We start from the raw sequence: 21,778 nt of genomic DNA, 5'->3' as shown, positions 1-21,778 counted from the left end.
ACTGGGTGTAGGATTTGGGCTGTAATTTTTTTCAAAAAAAAAAAATCCTGCCCAAAAGGTTGCTAAGTCCTAAAGGCCTCCATCTCATAGAAGCTGCGGCAGGATACCTCAAAGGCATTTTGATCCCAGCTGCTGGCAGGGTTATCTCTCCCTGAAATGGAAAAGGAATGTCCAGATTTTCTACCCAGCATTGGATAAGTTCCATTCTTATGGTGTTCAGATCTGAAATATCCTTTGCATCAAAGGCCAGGCAGAATATAGAACCCTTTGAATAATTTCCTGAGTTAAAATAGCTGTAAGGAACGATGAGCTCTTTATATCCGCAGGGTCAGCTTAGAAGGTGTATGCACCATAGCTGCCAAGTTTTCCCTTTTCTCGCGAGGAAGCCTATTCAGCATAAGGGAAAATCCCTTTAAAAAAGGGATAACTTGGCAGCTATGGTATGCACACCCCCACCTGACGTGGGCATATTTCACCATATATGGGTAAATGTGGAAATCTGGAAGGAAAGGGGTGAGGTTTTGATACAAAATTCTGGAGCTTAATTGCTGCAGCCCTTAAAACTAAAACAAGCATTGAAATTTTAATCCTGCCCCTCTTCCAAGGCAGGTCGACACAGCGCTGGCTGTGGGTTTGAGGGGAGAGTTGTCAGGCTGGATCCTGCAAAGCTTTTTGCATCGACCATGGAGGTTGCTGCCTTTGAAAGGGCACTTGACCCACAGACATCCATCCCAGGTACCAGAGCCCATTACCGTCAGGGCCACCGGTGCTGCCTCTCCACCCGCCCAGTGATGGCAATGGCAGAATGCAAGTGTACCAGTGCAGAAGCCAATGGCGTTTCCCACAATGCAATGCCCCAAGGATAGCACCATTCTAGAATGTAATGGGGAATTAAAATGATTGGCTCCTCCCAGACCTCCCCAGGGCACAAGTTGGGGGCTAAGACTCTGCTTTCCTGCAATGACACACTTTGGGGATACTGAGGGACCTAGATGCCCAGCGCTTACCAGCTCAGAGGGCTGTTAAAGGAGGGCCTGCTAGGATTCTAGTCCCTGACACCTGCCTCAGGATGGCATGTGATGCTTGCAGGTCTGGGTTGATTGATATACAAATAATCATGCTTCACCAATATCTCTAGTCTGTCACTTAGCTTGAAATTGGGGTGGGGAGCATGCTATTCAAAAAAGGGGTGCTTAAGGTCACAATTTATTTACAATTTATTTAGCTGTGATTTCTGCATTGCAGGGGGGTTGGACTAGATGGCCACATGGGACGCTTCCAACTCCATGAATCTATGACAGGCATAGGCAAACTCATCCCTCCAGATGTTTTGGGACTACAACTCCCACCATCCCTGACCACTGGTCCTGTTAGGTAGGGATGATGGGAGTTGTAGTCCCAAAACATAAGGAGGGCTGAGTTTGCCTATGCCTGATCTATGCTTCTATTGTGAAGAAAAAGCAGCTGCGGGGTCCTGATCCAGAAAGTCAGTGGTTTTGTAGTGTGTATATTTTTCTTTATGGTCTGATCCATGTATTTTGCAAATACGTTTGTTTTTTCTTGTTTGATCTCTTTGATGGGCTTTTTTAGAAAATTCAAGCAAAGTATAAATTTTATGGAAAAAAATTAAAATAAAAAAAAGAGGCAACAAAAATGAAGACTTGCTGAGCCAAAATCAGCATGGCATCTGTGAAGGGGAAACACCCCCCCCCCAAAATCAAACTTTTAGAGCTCTTTGTGAGTGTCAACAGGATCATAGCCAAAAGTGATCTGGTAACCTTAACTCCCTGGTTTGTTTGTTTTTGTTTTTAAAGCGCATCTTAAGTACCTTGATAAAACTTAGTAGTGGAAGCAGGCCATAAGAGGACAAGTCATTTTATAAATGGGTAACCAGTTAAGGAACAGGAAGCTGAAGGCAGGGGGACATGAATGAACTATTCTCACAATGAACGGAAGTGAGCAGCAGGGAGGTCTCCCTTTATTCCCAAATAATCTTGGGTCAGGGTGTTTCCTGAGGTAGCCTGGATTATGAATGATACCAAACCGCTCAAGATGCCTGTGCATGGACCCCGCCCCCAAGCCAATTTGTGGCTTCAGTTTGTAAATCTAGATTAGACCCAATCTGGCCTGGCTGGACCAAACCATATCCACATCCACATTGTGATTGGGAAATGACAGATCTCTGTAAATAACACCCTTGGGACTTGAGATTTGGAGACACAGAAGCCTGTAAAAAAACAACCCAAAAAACCGTTCAGCAAAGCAGCAAAGGTTAGAATGAAGGAGGGGCCCTGCATTGCAGGGGGTTGGACTAGATGACCCCTGGGATCCTTTCCAACTCGACAATTCTGTGTTCCCACGACTCTGTCCACCTGGGCAAGGGGAAAGGGACAGGCGAATGAGCTATTTTGTTCTGCCCCCACCCCCCCATCGCCCAATATGGCTTCTATCGGAAAGACAGTTTCATTTGGATGGGCTCCTGGCTTGCCTAATTGCATTTGTCGGTGGCAACGCGCCCGGTTTCCCTAGCTGCGCTGCTGCTGGAGGAGGGCGGGGAGAGAGGAGAGATGGCTTTATCCAGCTGCCCCTTGCCTGCTGCGGCCCTGGCCACACCCCTCTTTCCATTTGAAGAGGCGCCTCTGCTAGGAGCATTGCGGTAGCTCCATCCTCTTTAGCCCCAGCCAAGAGGACTCTGCCAGGTAGTTGGATCAGAGTCCTGAGCCAGGCGTGGAAAGCAAGAAAACCTCCTCCAGCCGCGCGCAGCATTTTTCTCTACTCTCTGCCCAGGCAAGTTGCAAAGGAAGCCAGTAGAAAACTTTACTTCTTGGTAATTTCTTCCTATTTCTTGCTTCCCTACCCTTGGAGGTTGGGAGCACTGATAGCCCACGGTGCTTTGTGACCTATGACTCGCTTTTTCTTCCAGCACTAGTCCGTGGGGAAGGGGTTGCAGGGAAGGGAGGGAACGTTGCAATCTGGAGTCAGGCATCCATTCCAACTCCCGCAGTGGAGAGGTGCTTTGTACAGGTGACAAATAAAGCAGGGAGGGAAGAAGTTTGTTTCTGGGCTCAGCGGCTGAATCTAATTTTTCAAGCTTTGGCATTGCTCGGTAGGTGGATATGCCGCAGGGTGTCCAGAGTTGGGGTGCTAGTTGCTATGGTTTGTGTCCAGTGTTGCCCCTACTCAGAGTAGACCCGTTGAAGTTAATGGATATGATGAATTAGTTTCAATGAGTCTCCCCAGGGATGAACTTTCGATACAACCCTATTTATTAGTAGTAGTGAGATAATAAAAAATATTACCTTTTTAATATTAATTTTTATTAGATCTTTCAAAGGTTTTAACAAATTTACTTCACATGCAATATATCATTCAGTGATATTTTTCTTTTTGACTTCCTGTCCTTCCAGCCCTGGTGTTTTTTATTCTTTTCCTTAATTGCTGCATTATACAATATTAACATTAATCTTATCAATCATCAACATGGGATGGCATGCTTTAGGATTCTTACGCAGATATAGTTGGTGTCTGTTTTGAAGCATCCTCATTCTCTCCATGCCCTCCCCCCCTTACTTCCCATTTCCACTCCTTCTCTTACAATTGACAGGAGTAGTAGCTGGAAAATGGAACTTGAATGAAGAAGAGCAAAGTTGTCGGTCTGAAAATAGTGTATTACGAAGAAGGGTCTCTCAGCATAACCAGTATTTCTGAGAAGCATTGTGGGAATTTTTAAGCTGCAGTTTTCCATTTTGTTTTCTAACCTGGTGCATTGTACGCAACTAGCCCTCCAACTCTTCGAGGCTAAATTCCCAGTTTACTTATGTATTTATTGCATTTATAGCCTGCCTTTCCCCCCAACGAGCTCCTGTAGTGTGCGTGGTTCTCCCCCCTCCCCATTTTGCCTTCCCAACAACCCTGTGGGGTGGGCTAACCTGAGAGCGAGCAACGTATACTTCAGCATGACTGCTTGAAGAATCAAGCTGTCATTTGTTTTTAAAAGTACCTACTGGAGAGTTAATAACAAGAACAGCTTCGTCCTACAATGTGGAAGCATGAGATAATGTGATTCGTCCAAAAAGAGAGAGAGAGAAAATTACACCTAGGCAAATAGTTCTTACCTTTCCCACCACAAGGTTGTGATTGAGACATAATATGTGCGATTCTACCACGCTTTTAAAATACTGTCAAGGGCAGCAATTCCTTGGAGGCTTTGAATATCATGCTGGGATCCTTCTCCCCTTGCTTAATGGCTCTTAGAAGCAATGCTTCTGCAGGCCTGCCACTTTCATCTTATAGGTGTCTGCAGACAGATGACTTGTGCGGGTAATTAAAGGTAGGAAACTGATGAGGATCATAGCCATAACTGGGTCTAACCTTTCCATCGACTCTGCGCCTGGCTGGCCCCTTTGACCTGACTGAAGATATGCATTGCCCCTGGTCTGCAAATGATGTTATATAGACCACAATTATTTTCAATTCAAGAAGTTCAGAAATGAATACCAAAGAATGGAGGCCTTTCGTGGACTATTTTTTTAAACAACAACAACAACAACATTACAGTCAAATGAAATTGCAGGCAGGATTTGAGATAAAAGCAGAGGAAGAGAAATGATAAAATAATTGTAATAGAGAAACATTTTGTAATAGATGAATATATAATGCAGGATTCTGTGATTCTGAGTAAAAACACCGTTGAGGTAAGGGTGGGAAGGCAACGTATGAAACAATGTGTTTGGTTGGAAGGTTATTGTGAAAATGTTTGGGAAAATTAATCTAAAATTTAATAAGTTTTAAATTTAGATATATAAAATTCACCAAAGGTGAAGACTGGAAACAGATATCACGCTGGTCACAGGGGCTGTCATTGAAAACAGCAAGTCATTTTTTTAAAAAAACGCTGCCTTTCCTACTGGGATCTCTCCCCCCCCCTTCCAATTTATCCTCAGAACAACCCTGCAAGGTAGGTTAGGCAGAAAGATGGTGACTGGCTGAAAGTTAGCCCAGGAGCAACAATGTGAATCTGAGTTATGTCCAGCACACCAACTGCACTACCCCACAAAAGCTCTTCTCTTTTCTCTCCCCAGTCATGTCATACAACTGCATAGTAAATGATGTAATCACTAGTAAATGATGTAATCACTAGGGGTGTTTCCTTCCTCGTGGCAGCCAGCTGTGTGGAGGTGGGGAAGGGAAGGGCATCAGGACATCATCATGGGATGTGCTTGCGTGGAAAACTGGAGAGTTTGAGCTGGCATTACCTTTTGGTTGCCCTCCTTCCTTAGCATCATATTTATTTCTGCCTGTAGCCTAACAGGTCTCCCCCTTCCCACTCCAATTAATTGGTAGAATCATCAGCTAAACCCTTAATCAATTAATTGCCGAGGGTTCAAGATGTGCACTTGTCTAATTCTATGAGTCTGTATTTGGTTCTGGTGTGTTACTGTAAGAAGGTGTGGAACACAAAATATTGAAGTTGGACTTCCTTTGCCTAATGATGAGAGGTGGGGTTTTAGAGCAGGCATCCCCCAAACTTCGGCCCTCCAGATGTTTTGGACTACAATTCCCATCTTCCCCGACCACTGGTCCTGTTAGCTAGGGATCATGGGAGTTGTAGGCCAAAACATCTGGAGAGCTGCAGTTTGGGGGTGCCTGTTTTAGACCATATGTTAAAGGTAAAAGTAAAGGGACCCCTGACCATTAGGTCCAGTTGTGACCGACTCTGGGGTCATAGCTGCCAAGTACCCCGTTTTCCCCGGGAAACCCCCGTTTTTACTTACCTTTTCCCGGTGGTCCCCCGTATCACTTCGTCTTTTGTTTTTCTCCGTCATTTTCTCCTGCCGGCGGCCATTTTTTTTTTCGATTTGCCCTTCTATGGGCACAAAAAATGGCCGCCGCCGGCTTCAAAAGTCGCATCTACGCATGTCCGGAAGTGCATAGACGCGACTTCTGGTGGCGGCGGCGGCCATTTTTTGGAAGTTGCGTTGACGCACTTCCTGACATGCGTACAAGCGACTTTCAAAGCCGGCGGCGGCCATTTTTGGTGCCCATAGAAGGGCAAAGCGACACCGGAAGTTACGTTGACGCAACTTCCGGTGTCACACGGCTGCCAGTCCCGGATTCTGCAGTCCGGGACTTGGAAGGTAAGTCTGGGGTTGCGGCGTTCATCTTGCTTTATTGGCCGAGGGAGCTTGCGTACAGCTTCCAGGTCATGTGGCCAGTATGACTAAGCCGCTTCTGGCGAACCAGAGCAGCGCATGGAAATGCCGTTTACCTTCCCGCCAGAGCGGTACCTATTTATCTACTTGCATTTTGACATGCTTTCGAACTGCTAGGTTGGCAGGAGCAGGAACTGAGCAATGGGAGCTCATCCCGTCGTGGGGATTTGAACCGCCGACCTTCTGATCGGCAAGCCCTAGGCTCTGTGGTTTAACCCACAGCACCACCCACGAGGCACCTATCTGAGTGAAATGCATTCACATTTCCTGCATTGTAGGGTGTTGGACTAGATGACCCTGGGTGTCCCTTCCAACTCTACAATTCTGTGATTCATTTCAGCTGAGTTAATTAGTTGGTTAAATGGCAAGCAGTTAACAAACAAAAAGCCAAGAAGGTTTAATTGCTTGAGAGCCCTGCTATCCATTGCACCTTTTCAGCCATCCACATCTTCCTTTAATTATCAACAGCTTGTGCACTCTGGGACTGAGACCTAAAGTGGAGCAGCCCTCTGCGGCTTTAATGGTCACCCACAACCTGCAATCTGTTGGGTTCCTCGCAAGTGCCCTTGCCTTGACCTCCTGCCTTGTCAGTTTTACCAACCGCCTCTTCCTTGCTGTTGATTGTGATGTTTGCCAAAACTAATTACACCTTCATAGCCCCTGCCTCTCATGTTCTCAGAGGCTAATGGTGAACAGAGGAAGGCAGGATATGGGATTTTATAAGCAGAAGTCAGCCCCCCCCCCCACACCCGGATCAAATTGAAGAAAGCCAGAACTCGTTAGTGTGTGTATAGCTCGAGTGGAGTCTGTACCTGTAGTAGCTCCCCAAATTCATTGGCCAGGATGGATGGCTTGCTTGTTGGAGATGCAGAGTGGAAACGGGCCACTGTGGGCTTATATGGAATGATGCCAATTTGGGGTTGTGTATTCCAAAGGGCAGGAGCCTGTCAGCTGAGAGGCTGATGTGATAATTGGGAAGTCCCAGATTCAAATCCTGCAACTTCTAAGGGCTCATTTAAGGCCACCCCAATGAGCTCATGACAAGCCATGTTCCAGCCTGCAACATAGAGTGATATGTGGGGATAATAATATTGAACTACCTTACTTGGAGGTTTAAAAGGTAATGTGCTTGAGAATAGCAGGTTGTAGCCAATGGTAATCCTGCTCAAAGAAGGTCCATTGAAGTTAATGGATCAGACTAACTTAAGTTCATTAGTTTTGAGTAGAACATCATTCTATACTACCTGTTGTTATTAGGATTACTGTATTACTACCACCATATCTGATTAGCTTGTCTAAATCCCAGGGGTGTGGGTGATCGTGCTAGGACATTTATAAAGATTTTGCTTTACATGCTCCACTTCACTTTTTGCACAGTCGCCAGCTCAGCTATCTGTTTGTAACTGTGTTGTTGTTCAGTCATGCCCGACTCTTCGTGACCCCATGGACCATAGCACGCCAGGCACTCCTGTCTTCCACTGCCTCCCACAGTTTGGTCAAACTCATGTTCGTAGCTTCGAGAACACTGTCCAACCATCTCGTCCTCTGTCGTCCCCTTCTCCTTGTGCCCTCCATCTTTCCCAACATCAGGGTCTTTTCCAGGGAGTCTTCTCTTCTCATGAGGTGGCAAAAGTATTGGAGCCTCAGCTTCACGATCTGTCCTTCCAGTGAGCACTCAGGGCTGATTTGCTTCAGAATGGATAGGTTTGATCTTCTTGCAGTCTATGGGAATCTCAAGAGTCTCCTCCAGCACCATAATTCAAAAGCATCAATTCTTCGGCGATCAGCCTTCTTTATGGTCCAGCTCTCACTTCCATACATCACTACTGGGAAAACCATAGCTTTAACTATACGGACCTTTGTCGGCATGGTGATGTCTCTGCTTTTTAAGATAGGTTTGTCATTGCTTTTCTCCCAAGAAGCAGGCTTGTTTTAATTTCGTGACTGCTGTCACCATCTGCAGTGATCATGGAACCCAAGAAAGTAAAATCTCTCACTGCCTCCATTTCTTCCCCTTCTATTTGCCAGGAGGTGATGGGACCAGTGGCCATGCTCTTGGTTTTTTTTGACGTTGAGCTTCAGACCATATTTTGCGCTCTCCTCTTTCACCCTCATTAAAAGGTTCTTTAATTCCTCCTCACTTTCTGCCATCAGTTTGTAACTGTACAGTACAGTATTTGTTTACTTGCACCAAGACACCAAAAGGCCAAAAAGTTTTGACAAAGGTCAGCTGCAGAGCAATCCCCATTCTTTGCTAAAGCTGGCTTGTTGTTCTAGTAGTTCGAATCATAGAATGGTAGAAAGCCTACTAGTTATGGTCAGTGTCAGCAAAAGGTTTAGAGATCAAGAAGGTCTTGGTGGAGTTGCCCACATTTAGCCCACCATGCAAATATGAGAACTCTGCTGGTATACAGGATTCAGTATTAAAGCTTCAGACCATCCAAATGTTTTCTATAAGAATTGCACTCAACAAACTTACTCAGAGTAGACCTATTTAAATTAATAGACTGGAGTTAGTCATGACCATTAATTTCAGGTGGGTCTACCCTGAATAAAAGTTAGTTGAATACAGTCCAGCATCTACAGTTCAGATGTAAATCCAAAAACCTATCTGGGCTGCAATCTCATTGAACTCAACTGTTCCCTGTGTTCCAGGGGTGGGCAAAGATGTTAAATCCGGGATGGAGAACATGTAGCCTTCCAGATGTTGTTGGACTTCAACTCCCATCAGCCCTAGCCCATGTGGCCACTGGTCAGGGATCATGGGAGTTGTAGTCCAGACGCATCACCACTCTCCCTGTCAGCCTATCATAGCCTGGAATTCACTGGAATCCTTCCCTGGTGGTTGGATTGACCTCAGCGCTGGATCTTCCTCCTGCTGGTTCCTCCAAGCAGCCAACTTCAGCCTTCCCTATAACTGAGGAGCTAGTTAAAGTGGCTTTCAATGACCATGGCTTAGCAGTGGGATATTTTGTTTGTGTGTTCTTCTTTTGTAGTTGAAATATTTGTTACTTACATAGATGGTGCACATTTTGCCAGAGCTCTGCATGCTTTCATACTATTGCATGTCTCACTGCTTTCTTTATTGTTTGTATAATCTCAGGAATATCCATCCATCCATCCATCCATCCATCAGTGAGAGGAGTTCAAGATGCTTAAATTGAGATATTTCTAACCCTTCAGAGAAAGAAATGAAACTACCAGTTTCTGCCTTTCTTGCCAGCTGTTTCATGTCACAATCAACCATAAGGATTTGTTTTCTTTTTTTGAATTGCCCCCATCATCCTAATAAATTGAAATCTGCTTTCCCTTTGAGCTTTAATGAACTCCCCAGTTTCCTTCAGAGCTGAGAGTCTCAAATATTGCTGGGGATGGGGCTTTGAAATGATGAAAAATGACCGTGTTTTGTTTGTTCACAAAAATATCAAGTTGACACTGCACTCAAACTTCTGCCATTGAGAGACGGAGGGGAATATACTAGCAGACTCATTCCCTGCATTGTTTAGTATTCTAAGAAACCAGGGAAGTTTTTTAAGGTTCAGTCCGCCATCTTGATTCTTTAGCTTGGGGGCCCCAAACCACTTTCCTTACAAACTTACCTGAACCCTACATGTGTCACCAGAAGCCATTGTCTGTGTGTCTCTGGTGAGGGAGTTATGAAGGGTGGCATTGGCAATGAAAGAAAGAGTCTTTTCAGTGGTAGCTCCCCAATTACAGAACACTCTTTCCAGGGAAACTCACCTGGGGTCAACATCGGCAACATTATCTCCCAGGCCAAAACATTCAGGTGTTTGGATATTCATTTAATCATAATGTAGTATAATCCTGGCCTGGTTTGGAGTTCAGCTCTTGGTAGAATCAGATTCATTTTATTATGGTTGATGTACACTTTAATGTTTTTATATTTTACTCCATGTTATGAATTTTAAATGTTTCAGTTGCTATGCATTTTAATATTTTGTAAGTTGATTTGAGGCGATCTGTAAAAAGCAATTTAATAATAATAATAATAATACCAGCAACCTCATCTTTTTGGAAGCCTGTGTCCAATGAACAGAAGGTTATCTCTAATTTAGTACTAAGTTAAAGTCATGTTCACCTTGTTCTGCTGGTGAAAGGTTTTGCACTAATGGGATGTTGTTGCGCAAGACAATGCATAAACAGGTTGCTGGTAATTTTGTTGCACAACAGACTGATGTGTTAAGTTCCTCTGTTGCACAACATTACAACCCAACCTCCCACTCTACATAAGGTTCTTTGGACCAGCAGACAGAGAACACTGGCTGCAGCCTAAAGGCAACGCAGACAAGATAATCCACCTTCTGCATCATGTCCATCTCTTGGGAATTTGTTTAACAGGCCCTTTCCCATTTCTGCAGGTGCCTCAAAGATGATGAGTTACTATATGGATACGACTATTGGAAGCCCAGCCCCCTATCCTCTGGCCCGCCCTGCTGTGATGGTAAGGAAGGGTCTGCTGGGCACAGTATTTGGGTGGGGAGGCAACACAAGGCAGGGAATGAACCGATCTCAGCCAGGGTTCAAATCAACTGAGTTTAAACATTCAGAATAAACAGCGGATTCAATTCTGTGAGCACTAGCTTGGGTGGTTGGAGCATGGTGCTGATAACGTCAAGGTTGCAGGTTCAATCCCTGCATGGTATAGCTGCATATTCCTGCATTGCAGGGGGTTGGACTAGATGATCCTCAAGATCACATCCAACTCTGCAAGTCTGTGATTCTATGAATAAGTTCCAGACTTCAGAGTAAGGAGACTTCTGCACTTGGCTGGAGATGCGAGAGAAATTTGATTCAGTGTGTATTTGAAGGCAATCCTACATAATCTGTACTTTCCAAATCTGCATTGCAAGGGGTTAGACTGGATGACCCTTTGGATCCCTTTCAACCCTACAATTCTATGAAACAAGATACAAGCTTGAACACAAGCATCCTTTGATAATTCCTTCAGTAGCACCTTAAAGACCAACTAAGTTTTTATTTTGGTATGAGCTTCCGTGTGCATGCACACTTCTTCAGGTATCTGAAGAAGTGTGCATGCACACGAAAGCTCATACCAAAATAAAAACTTAGTTGGTCTTTAAGGTGCTACTGAAGGAATTTTTTTATTTTGCTTTGACTCAGACCAACACGGCTACCTACCTGTAACTAATCCTTTGATAACTCAAACTTCCTGGTTTTCTAAGTGAACTTAAAGAAATGGACTTGGACGTTGGGCTTGGCTCATGCGTGGATTTCACCCCTTGATATCTCAGCACCTGATAGCTCACTTCACACATGCCTTGGTGTGGGGATAGGCATTCAGGGTAACCTCCTCCTTTTTATTGGTGCTCATGCAAGAAGGATCTCGGGGTGTCGGTCTTGAGTCATGTGAAAGGCAAGGGATGCTGTGAGTTTCACATTGCCTTCCATTGCAAGCATAGACCGCTCAGACCGGTGACTCACGTCTGAAGATGTGAGCAGCCTCCGTCAAGGAGCAATTCTGAGGAACATGAGATCTCTGCAGGGTGTGACCCTCACACTGGGAGCTGCCAGTCAACCAGGGTGGGGGGTGGTTTTCTGATTCCTTTGCTTTGGGGGCAGCTGCCAGTAAAGGGAAAGCCTTTCTGCCTCCTCTCAGAAAAGGGTGTCTTCAATGTACAGAGTGCTTTTGTGCTGGGGTCTGTACCCAGACATGTGCAACAACATTGGGCTTCACTTCTAATCTGCCCCCAGCCACTGGGCATCACCTCCAGGCTCTGCCATGTACCCTGAAGATCCACCCCCTGATGTGCCCACAGACCTGGTGTTGGCTATTTCCACAAACCCCATCTTTGCAGTTTCAAGAGTTAGCAATCGAGTGGCCATTGCCAAGGAAGAGGAAATGGGTTATGAAACAAAGAGTGCAAGAGAGGAGACAAATTTGTACAAATGTTGCCTCTGCCAATTTACATGGGGTTGTACCCAAGGCATACTGGTAGGCAAACTCGGCTCTCCAGATGTTTTTTGGCCTACAACTCCCATGATCCCTAGCTAGCAGGACCAGTGGTCAGGGGATGATGCGAATTGTAGTCCCAAAACATCTGGAGGGCCAAGTTTGCCTATGCCTGTTAAAGGCCCTTAGTGGGATCCTCCTTCCCCCGGTGAAATGTCTTGCACCAGTTGTGCAAGAGGATGGACGAGCAGTTTGCTGGTAACCTTGTCGCACGATAGATTGCACAATTTGTAGCACAATTTCATGCTAGCACAATGGTCACATCAGATTTCTACATGGCATAACGTATTAAAACCTCCCTTGCCTGCTGGCTCAACAGCCCCTGAGCAAGTGGACGGAAAACACTAGACACAGCCCTGAGTCTAAATACACACTTCAAAAGAAGGGTCCTGGTAAACTAGTTGGAACCTGGTAGATTTCTGAATGCCCAGGGGGACTTTGCAGAGCCCAGAGCTGAGGACTCCCTGTGGGATGGCACTCAAAGAAAATAAGGTCCTGGTTGTGTTGAGGTGTTTCTCGCGTGAGGCAGAAGAGCCTCAGAAGCCAGGAGAGAATGCAGAACACGTCATTGGCAGAAGGTCTGCTGAGCCCGCTATTATTTTGGGATAACAGGAAAGAGAGTTTCCTTCCCCTGAACTCAGCTGTCCCAAGGTCTGGCCCCATCTAGGCAACTGTGGTGCTCTGGCCTCCCCCATTATCACCCCCCACAAGCTGTTTCCTTGTTACACCTTTTATTTCCATAGATGACAAACAAGAGTTGTAGCCAGGATTTTTGGTTTGGGGGGGGCAGGCCTTTTGTTAGAGGGGGCATAACCTCAGTTTGCTATGTATCTTTAATTTTATTGATTTAGGGGGGCAGCTGTCCCCCACTTGGCTACGCCCATGCGTGCCATATTATTTCTGAAAGACCTGCTTGTTTAAGCCCGATCTTGGTGGCCAGTGGTGACATTGTCCTGCTTGCTCTTGGGGTTAGCAGTGGGGTGGGGTGGGGTGGGGGAAACACATTGTGGTGGTTTTTACAGGCTGTGTTTGATGGTTTTTGCACACACGCCATAGGGTGACTCATTCTCGTTTTCTGACACAATTCACGCGTCGAAACCCAGCCCTCCTTTAAGATTTGCACTTCTCTGAATTATGCAGTGCGTTTCTGTAGCCAGGCAACGGGTACAAACAAACAAACAAACAAACAAACAAACAAACAAACACCTTTCTGCAACATGGGAGTAGACCAGGCATCCCCAAACTGTGGCCCTCCAGATGTTTTGGCCTACAACTCCCATGATCCCTAGCTAACAGGACCAGTGGTCAGGGATGATGGGAATTGTAGTCCAAAACATCTGGAGGGCTGAAGTTTGGGGATGCCTGGAGTAGACCCATGGGTTGGTTGTTGTTGTTTAGTCGTTTAGTCGTGTCCGACTCTTCGTAACCCCATGGACCATAGCACGCCAGGCACTCCTGTCTTGCACTGCCTCCCGCAGTTTGGTCAAACTCATGTTTGTAGCTTCGAGAACACTGTCCAACCATCTTGTCCTCTGTCGTCCCCTTCTCCTTGTGCCCTCAATCTTTCCCAACATCAGGGTCTTTTCCTGGTATCCATCCAATTAAGTTCCTGGTATCCATCCAATTAAGTTGGGTTGGTATCCATCCAATTAAGTCCAATTAAGTTCTACTTAGAGTAGACCCATTGAAATAAATGAACCTAAGTTAGGCATGCCCACTACCTTATTTATTAATTAAATTTATATACTGCCCTTCAACCGAGGATCACAGGTCACTTTACAATATAAAAATACAAAAACACATAGCGTAGTAACAAGCAAAACAATAATCACCCCCCACCCCACCCCAGGGAGTTATCTGTCAGGGATTCTTAAGCAGTGATTCCTGCATTACAAGGCTGTTGGGCTAAATGATGCCCCATATAGCCAATGCTTTTTTAAGGGGGTGCTCAAGGGTACGCAGTACTGGCACCTCTTTTTGTTGTTAAAAAATGTAACAACTTCATGGTGAGTACCGACGCCTGTTTTTCTAGGAGGAAAAAGCATTGCAGCTCATACAGCATCATATAGCTCAGTTGGTTAGAGCTGATAATGCCAAGGTTGCAGGTTCGATCCCCATATGGGGCAGCTGCACTTTCCTGCATTGCAGGAGGTTAAACTACTACAGGGGTCCCCAGACTACGGCCCGGGGGCCGGATGCGGCCCAATTGGCCTGCCAATCCGGCCCGCGAGGACCCCCGCCGCCCGCCGCCCGCTCTTACGGCGCGCGGCGCGGCAGCGCTCTTCCGGATCGGGAAAAAAGCGCCGAAAATCCTTTGTGCGCATGCGTATGGGCCTCTCCCGACCCGGAAGAGGTCATTTCTGGTGCACTTCCGGGTTGGGGGAGGCCCATACGCATGCGCACAACGGATTTTCAGCGCTTTTTCCACCCTGGAAGCGCGCCGCCGCGCCAGTAAGCGCCCGCGCGCATGCGCACAGGCGCACACTCCCCCGCCCGCTGGCCCGCACAGGCGCGCGCTCCCCCGCCCGCTGGCCCGCACAGGCGCGCGCTCCCCCGCCCGCCGGCCCGCACAGGCGCGCGCTCCCCCGCCCTCCGGCCCGCCGCGCGATCGGCGCGGTGGGAACCGGCCCAAACGCCGGTAAGTCTGGGGACCCCTGAACTACTAGAATGATCCTCAGGGTCCCTTCCAGCCCTACACTTCTATGATTCTACTCTGAGTAGGGCGAGTGCTGGAGGCAACTCTGCAGTGCCCATCTCCCTCCCCTCTCAAAGTTGCCTGTTGTGCACTTGGGGCTACTAAGGGCAACTGGGCCAAAGGGTTCCCAGCAACGCACACGTCCGTCAATCTTCCCGGTTTGCTTGCGTTGACCCTTCTGGATCATCTTGACATTTGTGATGACATCCAGTTACCGGTAGCCATGCTCCACGGTGGGATTCTTCCAAGGCCAGCATTGGCAGTTTTGTTGCTTGAGGATTCTGACTCCGTGGTGAGCTGTAGACAGTCAGTGCGATTTCCCCGCCTGGGGAATGTTGTGGTTGCCAGACTTTCGCATGTCGCACTTGCAGGGCTTGATCCTAATAACTTCTGATATCGGTGGAAGCTGAGCCTGCGTGGGAATCCTCTCCTGAAGCATTAGTCAGTTTCTGGATTAATCCTGCTTGGCATTCCGGGCCCCAAAAAGTGCTCAGAGACATGGCTTGAATGCACTCTTTCCTGAAATATATAGCCATGAATATACATATGGAGCCAAAGAAATATCAGAAGATTTTGGAGCAATGGAAATGTGGGAAAGCAATGCATGGCAGTGGGGGAGTGTGGTGGTAGGATTGCACCCCGCCGTCTCTGCCGCAGCCCTGGCTGCCTCCCCGCACTTGATCTAAGATCTACCCCAGGCATAGGCAAACTCCTGCCCTCCAGATGTTTGGGATTACAATTCCCATCATCCCTAGCTAACAGGCCCAGTAGTCAGGGATAAAAACTGACAACTGGGAAACACTGGCGTGCGAGTGCTGTAGTTGGAGAACAGCCTTTACCAAAGGTGTGATGGGCTTTGAAGACACTTGAACTCAGGACGCAAGGGAGAAACGTGCTAAGAGGAAGGCACTCTTGGCAAATCCACACTGTGATCAACTGCCACCCAGAAACCAATGTCCCCACTGTGGAAGGACGTGTGGATCCAGAATTGGCCTCCACAGTCACTTACGGACTCATGGTTAAAACCATGTTTATGGAAGATAATCTTACTTGGCTACGAGTGATCGCCAAAGAAGAAGAAGAGGAGTCAGGGATGATGGGAATTGTAGTCCCAAACATCTGGAGGGCCGGAGTTTGCCTATGCCTGATCTGCCCTGAGGTCAGAAGACAGGGAAGGAGCCAGACTTGGCAGCAGACGACAGCATCCTTGGGCAGCTCCCAAGATCCCAATACCCTGGCAGCCCAGACCACCACGCTGATCATACGTATTATCATTGCATCTATATCCCACCTTGCCTCCATGGAGGTCTCCCTCTCTCCATTTCTTCCCCACAACAGCCCAGTGAGGTAGGCTAGGCTGAGAAACACTGGCTGGCTTCATGGCTGACTGGGGTTTTGAACCCTAGTCTCCAAGGTCCTAGTCCAACACCCTAAACCAGGCATCCCCAAACTGTGGCCCTCCAGATGTTTTGGCCTACAAGTCCCATGATCCCTAGCTAACAGGACCAGTGGTTGGGGAAGATGGGAATTGTAGTCCAAAGCATTTGGAGGGCCAAAGTTTGGGGATGCCTGGTTTAAACCACCAAACCCTCCAACATTTATCTGATAAAAATAGGAACGTCCCATTCCATAAAGATACTTTTACTATTTCAACCCCACACATGTTATTGGGTTGCCCCAGCCACTCTGGGCAGCTTCCAACATATATAAAAACATAATAAAACATTAAACACTTTTTTTAAAAAAAAACCACTTCCCTATACAGGATTGCCTTCAGGCGGCTCGGGGGTCGGATAACTCCAGTGCTTTTTTTCTGGGGGTACGCAGGGGTACGCATACCCCTAAACATTTTGTGAATCTAAGTTTGGCCTCATTGAGGGGCAGTATTTTAATATGAGTAGGAAAATGAGAGTATCCCTAAACATTTATTTAGAAGGGGGGGAAAGCACTGGATAACCCCATACCCTCAAACGTTTCTAATGAAAATAGGAACGGCCTAAGGAAAAGCAGGACATTCCTGGATCAAATCGGGATGGCTTCTCAAAATTAGGGACACCTCTGGAAAATAGGGACACTTGGAGGGTCTGAATCACTACACCACCCTGGCCCTCCTGTAGACATCTATGGCTGTAGACATAGACAAATTGTTCCCTCCACCTCAGTCTTTTCCACACTGACTGGCAGTGGTTTTCCAGGGTTTCAAGCAAATTTCTCTGCCTGCCCTACCTGGAGATACCAGGGATTGAACCTGGAACCTTCTGTATGCAAGGCAAGTTTTCCACCACTGAGCTACGGCCCTACTCATGGTAGGTGCAGCAAATGGCCAATTCTAAGCCGGCTCAAAGGTTTCTCCTTCACCAGTTAAGCCACTCCCCCCCCCCCAAAAAAAGCAGCTTCTCTTTGTGACCTAAGATCTGTTCTAAAGGGTGGTCTTGCGTCTCGTGTGGCAGCAACTTCCAGGGAGTTTTCTTGTGCATTTTCTTTTTTTTTCTTTTACCGTACTTTAAAAAAGAAACAGAGTTCCTGGCGTTGTTTGTCTAAAATTATTCCTGCCTTCCTGTCGCTTCCTATTGCTGAGCCTCCCCCAGCTCCCTGGGGGACAGGGACGTGTGACAGTGCCGCCGCTGTGCTGGTGGAAGGATATGGGTGGGGCAGCAAGGGCTGCAGAAAGCCGCCCTCCGCTTTGAAACAGGCTGCAAGAGTCGGGCCAGAGCATTAACATTGGGTCGCTTCCAGAGTATTGGAAGGCAGAGATGCCCAAACAGAGATGCGCGCAATGGGGCAGTTCCAGATGCTGGATTTAGGGGAAAGGCCATAGCTTTGCATGCAGAAGAGTGCAGGTTCGATCCCTGGTAATGTCTCCCTTGCTGAAAATCCGGGAGCGATGCTGCCGGTCAGTGTAGACAGTAGTGAGCTAGATGGACCAATAGTTTGATAAGGCTATAATAGTTCTTACATGGCCCCATCTTTTCAAGTCAGGGGTGTGGAATATGTGACACTCCAGATGTTGCTGGACTGCACCACCCATTGGTTATACTGGGAGTTCTGCAACATCTGGACATCTGCAGGCACACACACCCCCAAAAAAATCCCTTCTTTATAAAATCATAGCATTGCAAGGGACCCCCAAGTGACAGCTAGTCCAATCCCCTGGAAGGCAAGAATCTCAGCTAAAGCATCCCTGACAAAGGGCCATCCAACCTCTGCTTTAAAACCTCCAAGGAAGGACAATGGTGACAATGGAGTTGTGTCCATTGATTTTGCAGGGTTTATTCTGTGTAGGACTAACATTGAATAAAACCCCATGTGTATCACTTCCCTTTCTTCAACCTGTAGAAAGCCGGACCTCTCCCCACTGTACTTTGGGGGCTCCTCCAGCTCATTCTGCTGCGTGGGCCCCTGGACATCTGCCCTAAAGTCCTGCCCCAATCATACCACTGGAGTCAGAGCATGTTTCTAATGCCTTCTAAAGACATCTCTTTTTGCCCAGGCGTTCTCTGACCCATGAGACTTGACCTTGTTATTACTGAGTATATGTTTTTATCTGCTCATAGAACAACGTTCGACTGTTTTTATGCATTGAATTTATATTCCTCCCTTCCTCCCAAAGGAGCCCCGGACGGCAAACACACACACAATTTCAAAACAAAAGCACGGGAAAGCATTCTATAAAAAAAATTCGTTAAAAACATCTACATACAGTTTCAGTTTTAAAACATTCTAAAAGCAATTCCGATTAAAAATATTCTTCCGTCCAGTGATCTCAAGGTTACCGGGAACGGTCTTTCCTCAGCCACCAAATGTAAACAGGGACATATTCAAATTAATCCTGAAAGCTAATAAGGATGGAGACAGGCGCACCTCAGTGGGGAGGTGATTCTGCAATCAGGGAGCCACCACTGAAAAGGCCCTGTGGCAGCATCACCAACATTTATGTTGAAACTGTTTTCTTTTCAGAATCTAATGATGCACAGCATGTTCAGTCCTTTCTGTCTCTCTTGACTTGTGTGGGAAAGAGGGAGCATCACACAAACACCGCAAAGAGCTGATGGGTGTGTGTTGTCCTTTCTTGGTGTGGAACCTCCTGGGAGCCACATTCAGTAGTGGGTTTTCCCATTGTACAGTCCAGATAGGAGGTTTGTGCACCACCGCTTCTCCCCATCTCCAGATGGAGTATCTTTCCAGTTCAGGGGCCCAGTCCAGCCGGACAAGAGCACTCAAGGGGGACCTGGGGCAGGATTGGCCTGGGGAAGGGATAGCTAAGGGAGAATCACAAAGGCTGGAGGACCACATGTGCCCTATTCAGTCCTGGGGTTCCCCATCCCTGTTCTGCAGTTTGATGCACTGAGTGGAAGGTACCCAACGGTCATCTAGTCCAACCCCAATCACAGCTAAAGCATCCATGACAGATAGCCACCCAACCTCTGCTTAAAAACCTCCTAGGAAGGTGAGTCCACCACCTTTTGAGGGAGTCCGTTCCACTGTCAAACAACCCCGACTGCCAGAAAGTTCTTCCTAATGTCTAGTCAGGATCTCTTTTCCTGCAATTTGAGTCCCTTGGTTCGGATCCTACCTTCTGGAGCAGCAGAAAACAAGCTTGCTCCATGCTCCATGTGGCAGCCCTTCAGATATTTGAAAAGATGGCTCTCTTATCTCCTCTTGGACTCCACTTTTCCAGGCTAAACACCCCCAATTTCCTCAACCGGTCCTCATAAAACTTGGACCCTTGATCATCGTGGTCCTCTGCACACTTTCCAGCTTGCCCACTTTGTGATGACTGCCTTTGGTGTCATTCCTCTGGAAACCTTTGCTCAGCCAGGTGTGCTTCTCTTTCCCACAGAGGCAGGGAGATGTCAACCCTTATGAAGACCCATGGGCAACCTGTGGGTTCCAGTCCACCTGTTACCAGCAGAGGGCATTCTACCCAGTCTGGGACGAAGCGGCCATCCAGGAAGTGCCCACGGGGCTTGAATATCAGAGCACAGGTAGGTCTCCTCTTGGTTCTGGCAAAGGCATTTTCCTATTTCCCCACCGCAGGATCTGTTTTTTCCCCTGCCATTATGTCACACTGTGTAGAGGGAATGTTGATTCTGGAAGCCCGGCTTCGGTTCTTGACCCCGTCACGTGGTCTCTCTCGTTCAGCCTCAGTTATCTACCCTAACTGTCTGCAAAATGGGAATATTCATTTATTCATTTCATGTAATTGACACATTGCTTGTTTGTTTGTTTTTTAAAAAAGAATGGTTTACCAAAAAAAGGTGAAACAGTAAAAATAATCAATAGGGGGAAATTGATAAGACTTTCAAAAAGTTTATAGATTGAACCAGATGAAACACACACACCAACTTTCTAAGCACCGGGGCAGGCTTGGCGAAACAAGAGCGTGTTTTTCGGCAGGTGCCGAAAAGGGTATAGCGAAGGTTCCTGCCTGGTTTCAAGAGGCAGGGAGTTCCAAGGTGCAGGTTGTGCCACTAACGAAATCTTGCAGGTGTTATGTGGCACATGTACTATAATAGTTCCGGTTCCGCCAATGCGGTCAAGTGGGTACATATGGGGAAAGGTGAACTCATGGAGGAGGAGAGGGCTATTGATGGCCAGCGGCAGAGCTTCATGCTCTGCCACCGGGGATGGAGAGCAGGCGCGCTGCCCCCAGTGACGTGATGTGTGTTCTGGGGGTTGGGCGCGGCGTGCGCAGTGACGTGGTGCACGTTTTGGGGGTGGGGCAGTGACGTGGCGCACGTTTTAGGGGCGGAGCATGCCGTGCGCAGTGGCGAGGTGCGCGTTTTGGGGCGGGGCGCGCTGAGCGCAGTGACGTGGCACGCGTTTTGGGGGCGAGGCGGGGTGTGCACAGTGACGTGGCACACATTTTGGGGTGGGGCACGCGTTTTGGGGGTGGGGCGGGCCGTGGCGATGGTGCCCCTGGGATCGCGTCGCTCGGGGTGCACCGCCCCTATCTTCCTCCGCCCCTGTTGATGGCTACTAGCCAGGATGGCTGTGCTCTGCCTCTAAGGTCAGAGGCAGTGGTGATGCTTCTGAATTCCAGCTTCTGGAAACCACAGGAGGGGAGAGGGCTCTTGTGTTCAAATCCTGACTGTGCGTTTCCTATTGGGGCATCTGGTTAGCCACTGCGAGAACAGGATGCTGGACTAAGTGGGCTCCCCTTTGGCCTGATCCAGATTGCTTATCTTATGTTCTTATGACCCAGCAGATGCTCTTCTTCCAAGGCCCTTCTGTTTTTTAAGGTAAAATGTTGTAACAAGTGCAGGGGTTTCTTCCACGGCTTCCTCTGTGCAACGACTGTTGTTGACTGTCAAAAGCCTCCCCTCGTCATCACTGTGCCGCCACCACTTCCTCTGCATCCATCCACACGCCCTTTTCATGCTGCAAAGCTTTTGCAGGTTGCAACTTTTCTTGTTGGGGGTCCGTTTGTTCTTAAATATTTGTTCCTTTCTTTTTGAAAATGCAACTTCAGAAACTCAATGGGATGTACAAACCAATCAAAGGGGGGGGGGACCATGACTGTGACTGAGTGAAGTACAGAGATTGTTTACATCATCTTCTTCAACTTCAGTATTAAAGGTTTAAGAGGATGCTAGTTATATCAAAACATATAGTGCTTTTAATATTCTGTTGGGAGCTACCTGGAGTGGCTGGGGAAACCCAGCCAGATGGGTGGGGTATAAATAATAAATTGTTATTGTTATATTGCTGGGCACAACTGTTTTCTTCTTCAGCCTTATCATGAAGCAGGACAAAGATTTCTCTGGACCAGGAGTAGGGGATCTCAGGGCACCTGTTCCTAGCCCTCAGCAGTCTCTTCAGGTCATGCCTCTCCAAGGCCACACCTCCTCTTCCAGGCCCCACCCCTCACTGCTCTGG

At 47.4% G+C, this 21,778-nt stretch overlaps 1 protein-coding gene across 2 annotated transcripts in view; it reads left to right on the top strand.

Moving 5' to 3' along the window:
• Positions 1–2,708: 2,708 nt before the first annotated feature.
• ETS1 (ETS proto-oncogene 1, transcription factor) overlaps positions 2,709–21,778 on the top strand; it is a 112,874-nt gene continuing 93,804 nt past the window's right edge. The window contains exons 1-3 of one of the 2 annotated variants that reach the window (XM_035138940.2): positions 2,709–2,787; positions 10,592–10,674; positions 19,740–19,884. In XM_035138940.2, coding sequence (XP_034994831.1) covers positions 10,603–10,674; positions 19,740–19,884 — 217 coding nt within the window. In that variant the 5' untranslated portion in view covers positions 2,709–2,787; positions 10,592–10,602. Of the gene's footprint in view, positions 2,828–10,591; positions 10,675–19,739; positions 19,885–21,778 lie in introns of both variants that reach the window. The other variant, XM_060268403.1, reaches the window with a different exon arrangement.

Source organism: Zootoca vivipara, chromosome 15 (assembly GCF_963506605.1).
Source record: "Zootoca vivipara chromosome 15, rZooViv1.1, whole genome shotgun sequence".
Classification (NCBI taxonomy): domain Eukaryota; kingdom Metazoa; phylum Chordata; class Lepidosauria; order Squamata; family Lacertidae; genus Zootoca; species Zootoca vivipara.
The sequence above is the reverse complement of the archived record's forward strand: the minus strand, read 5'-3'. Positions and strand labels throughout refer to the sequence as shown.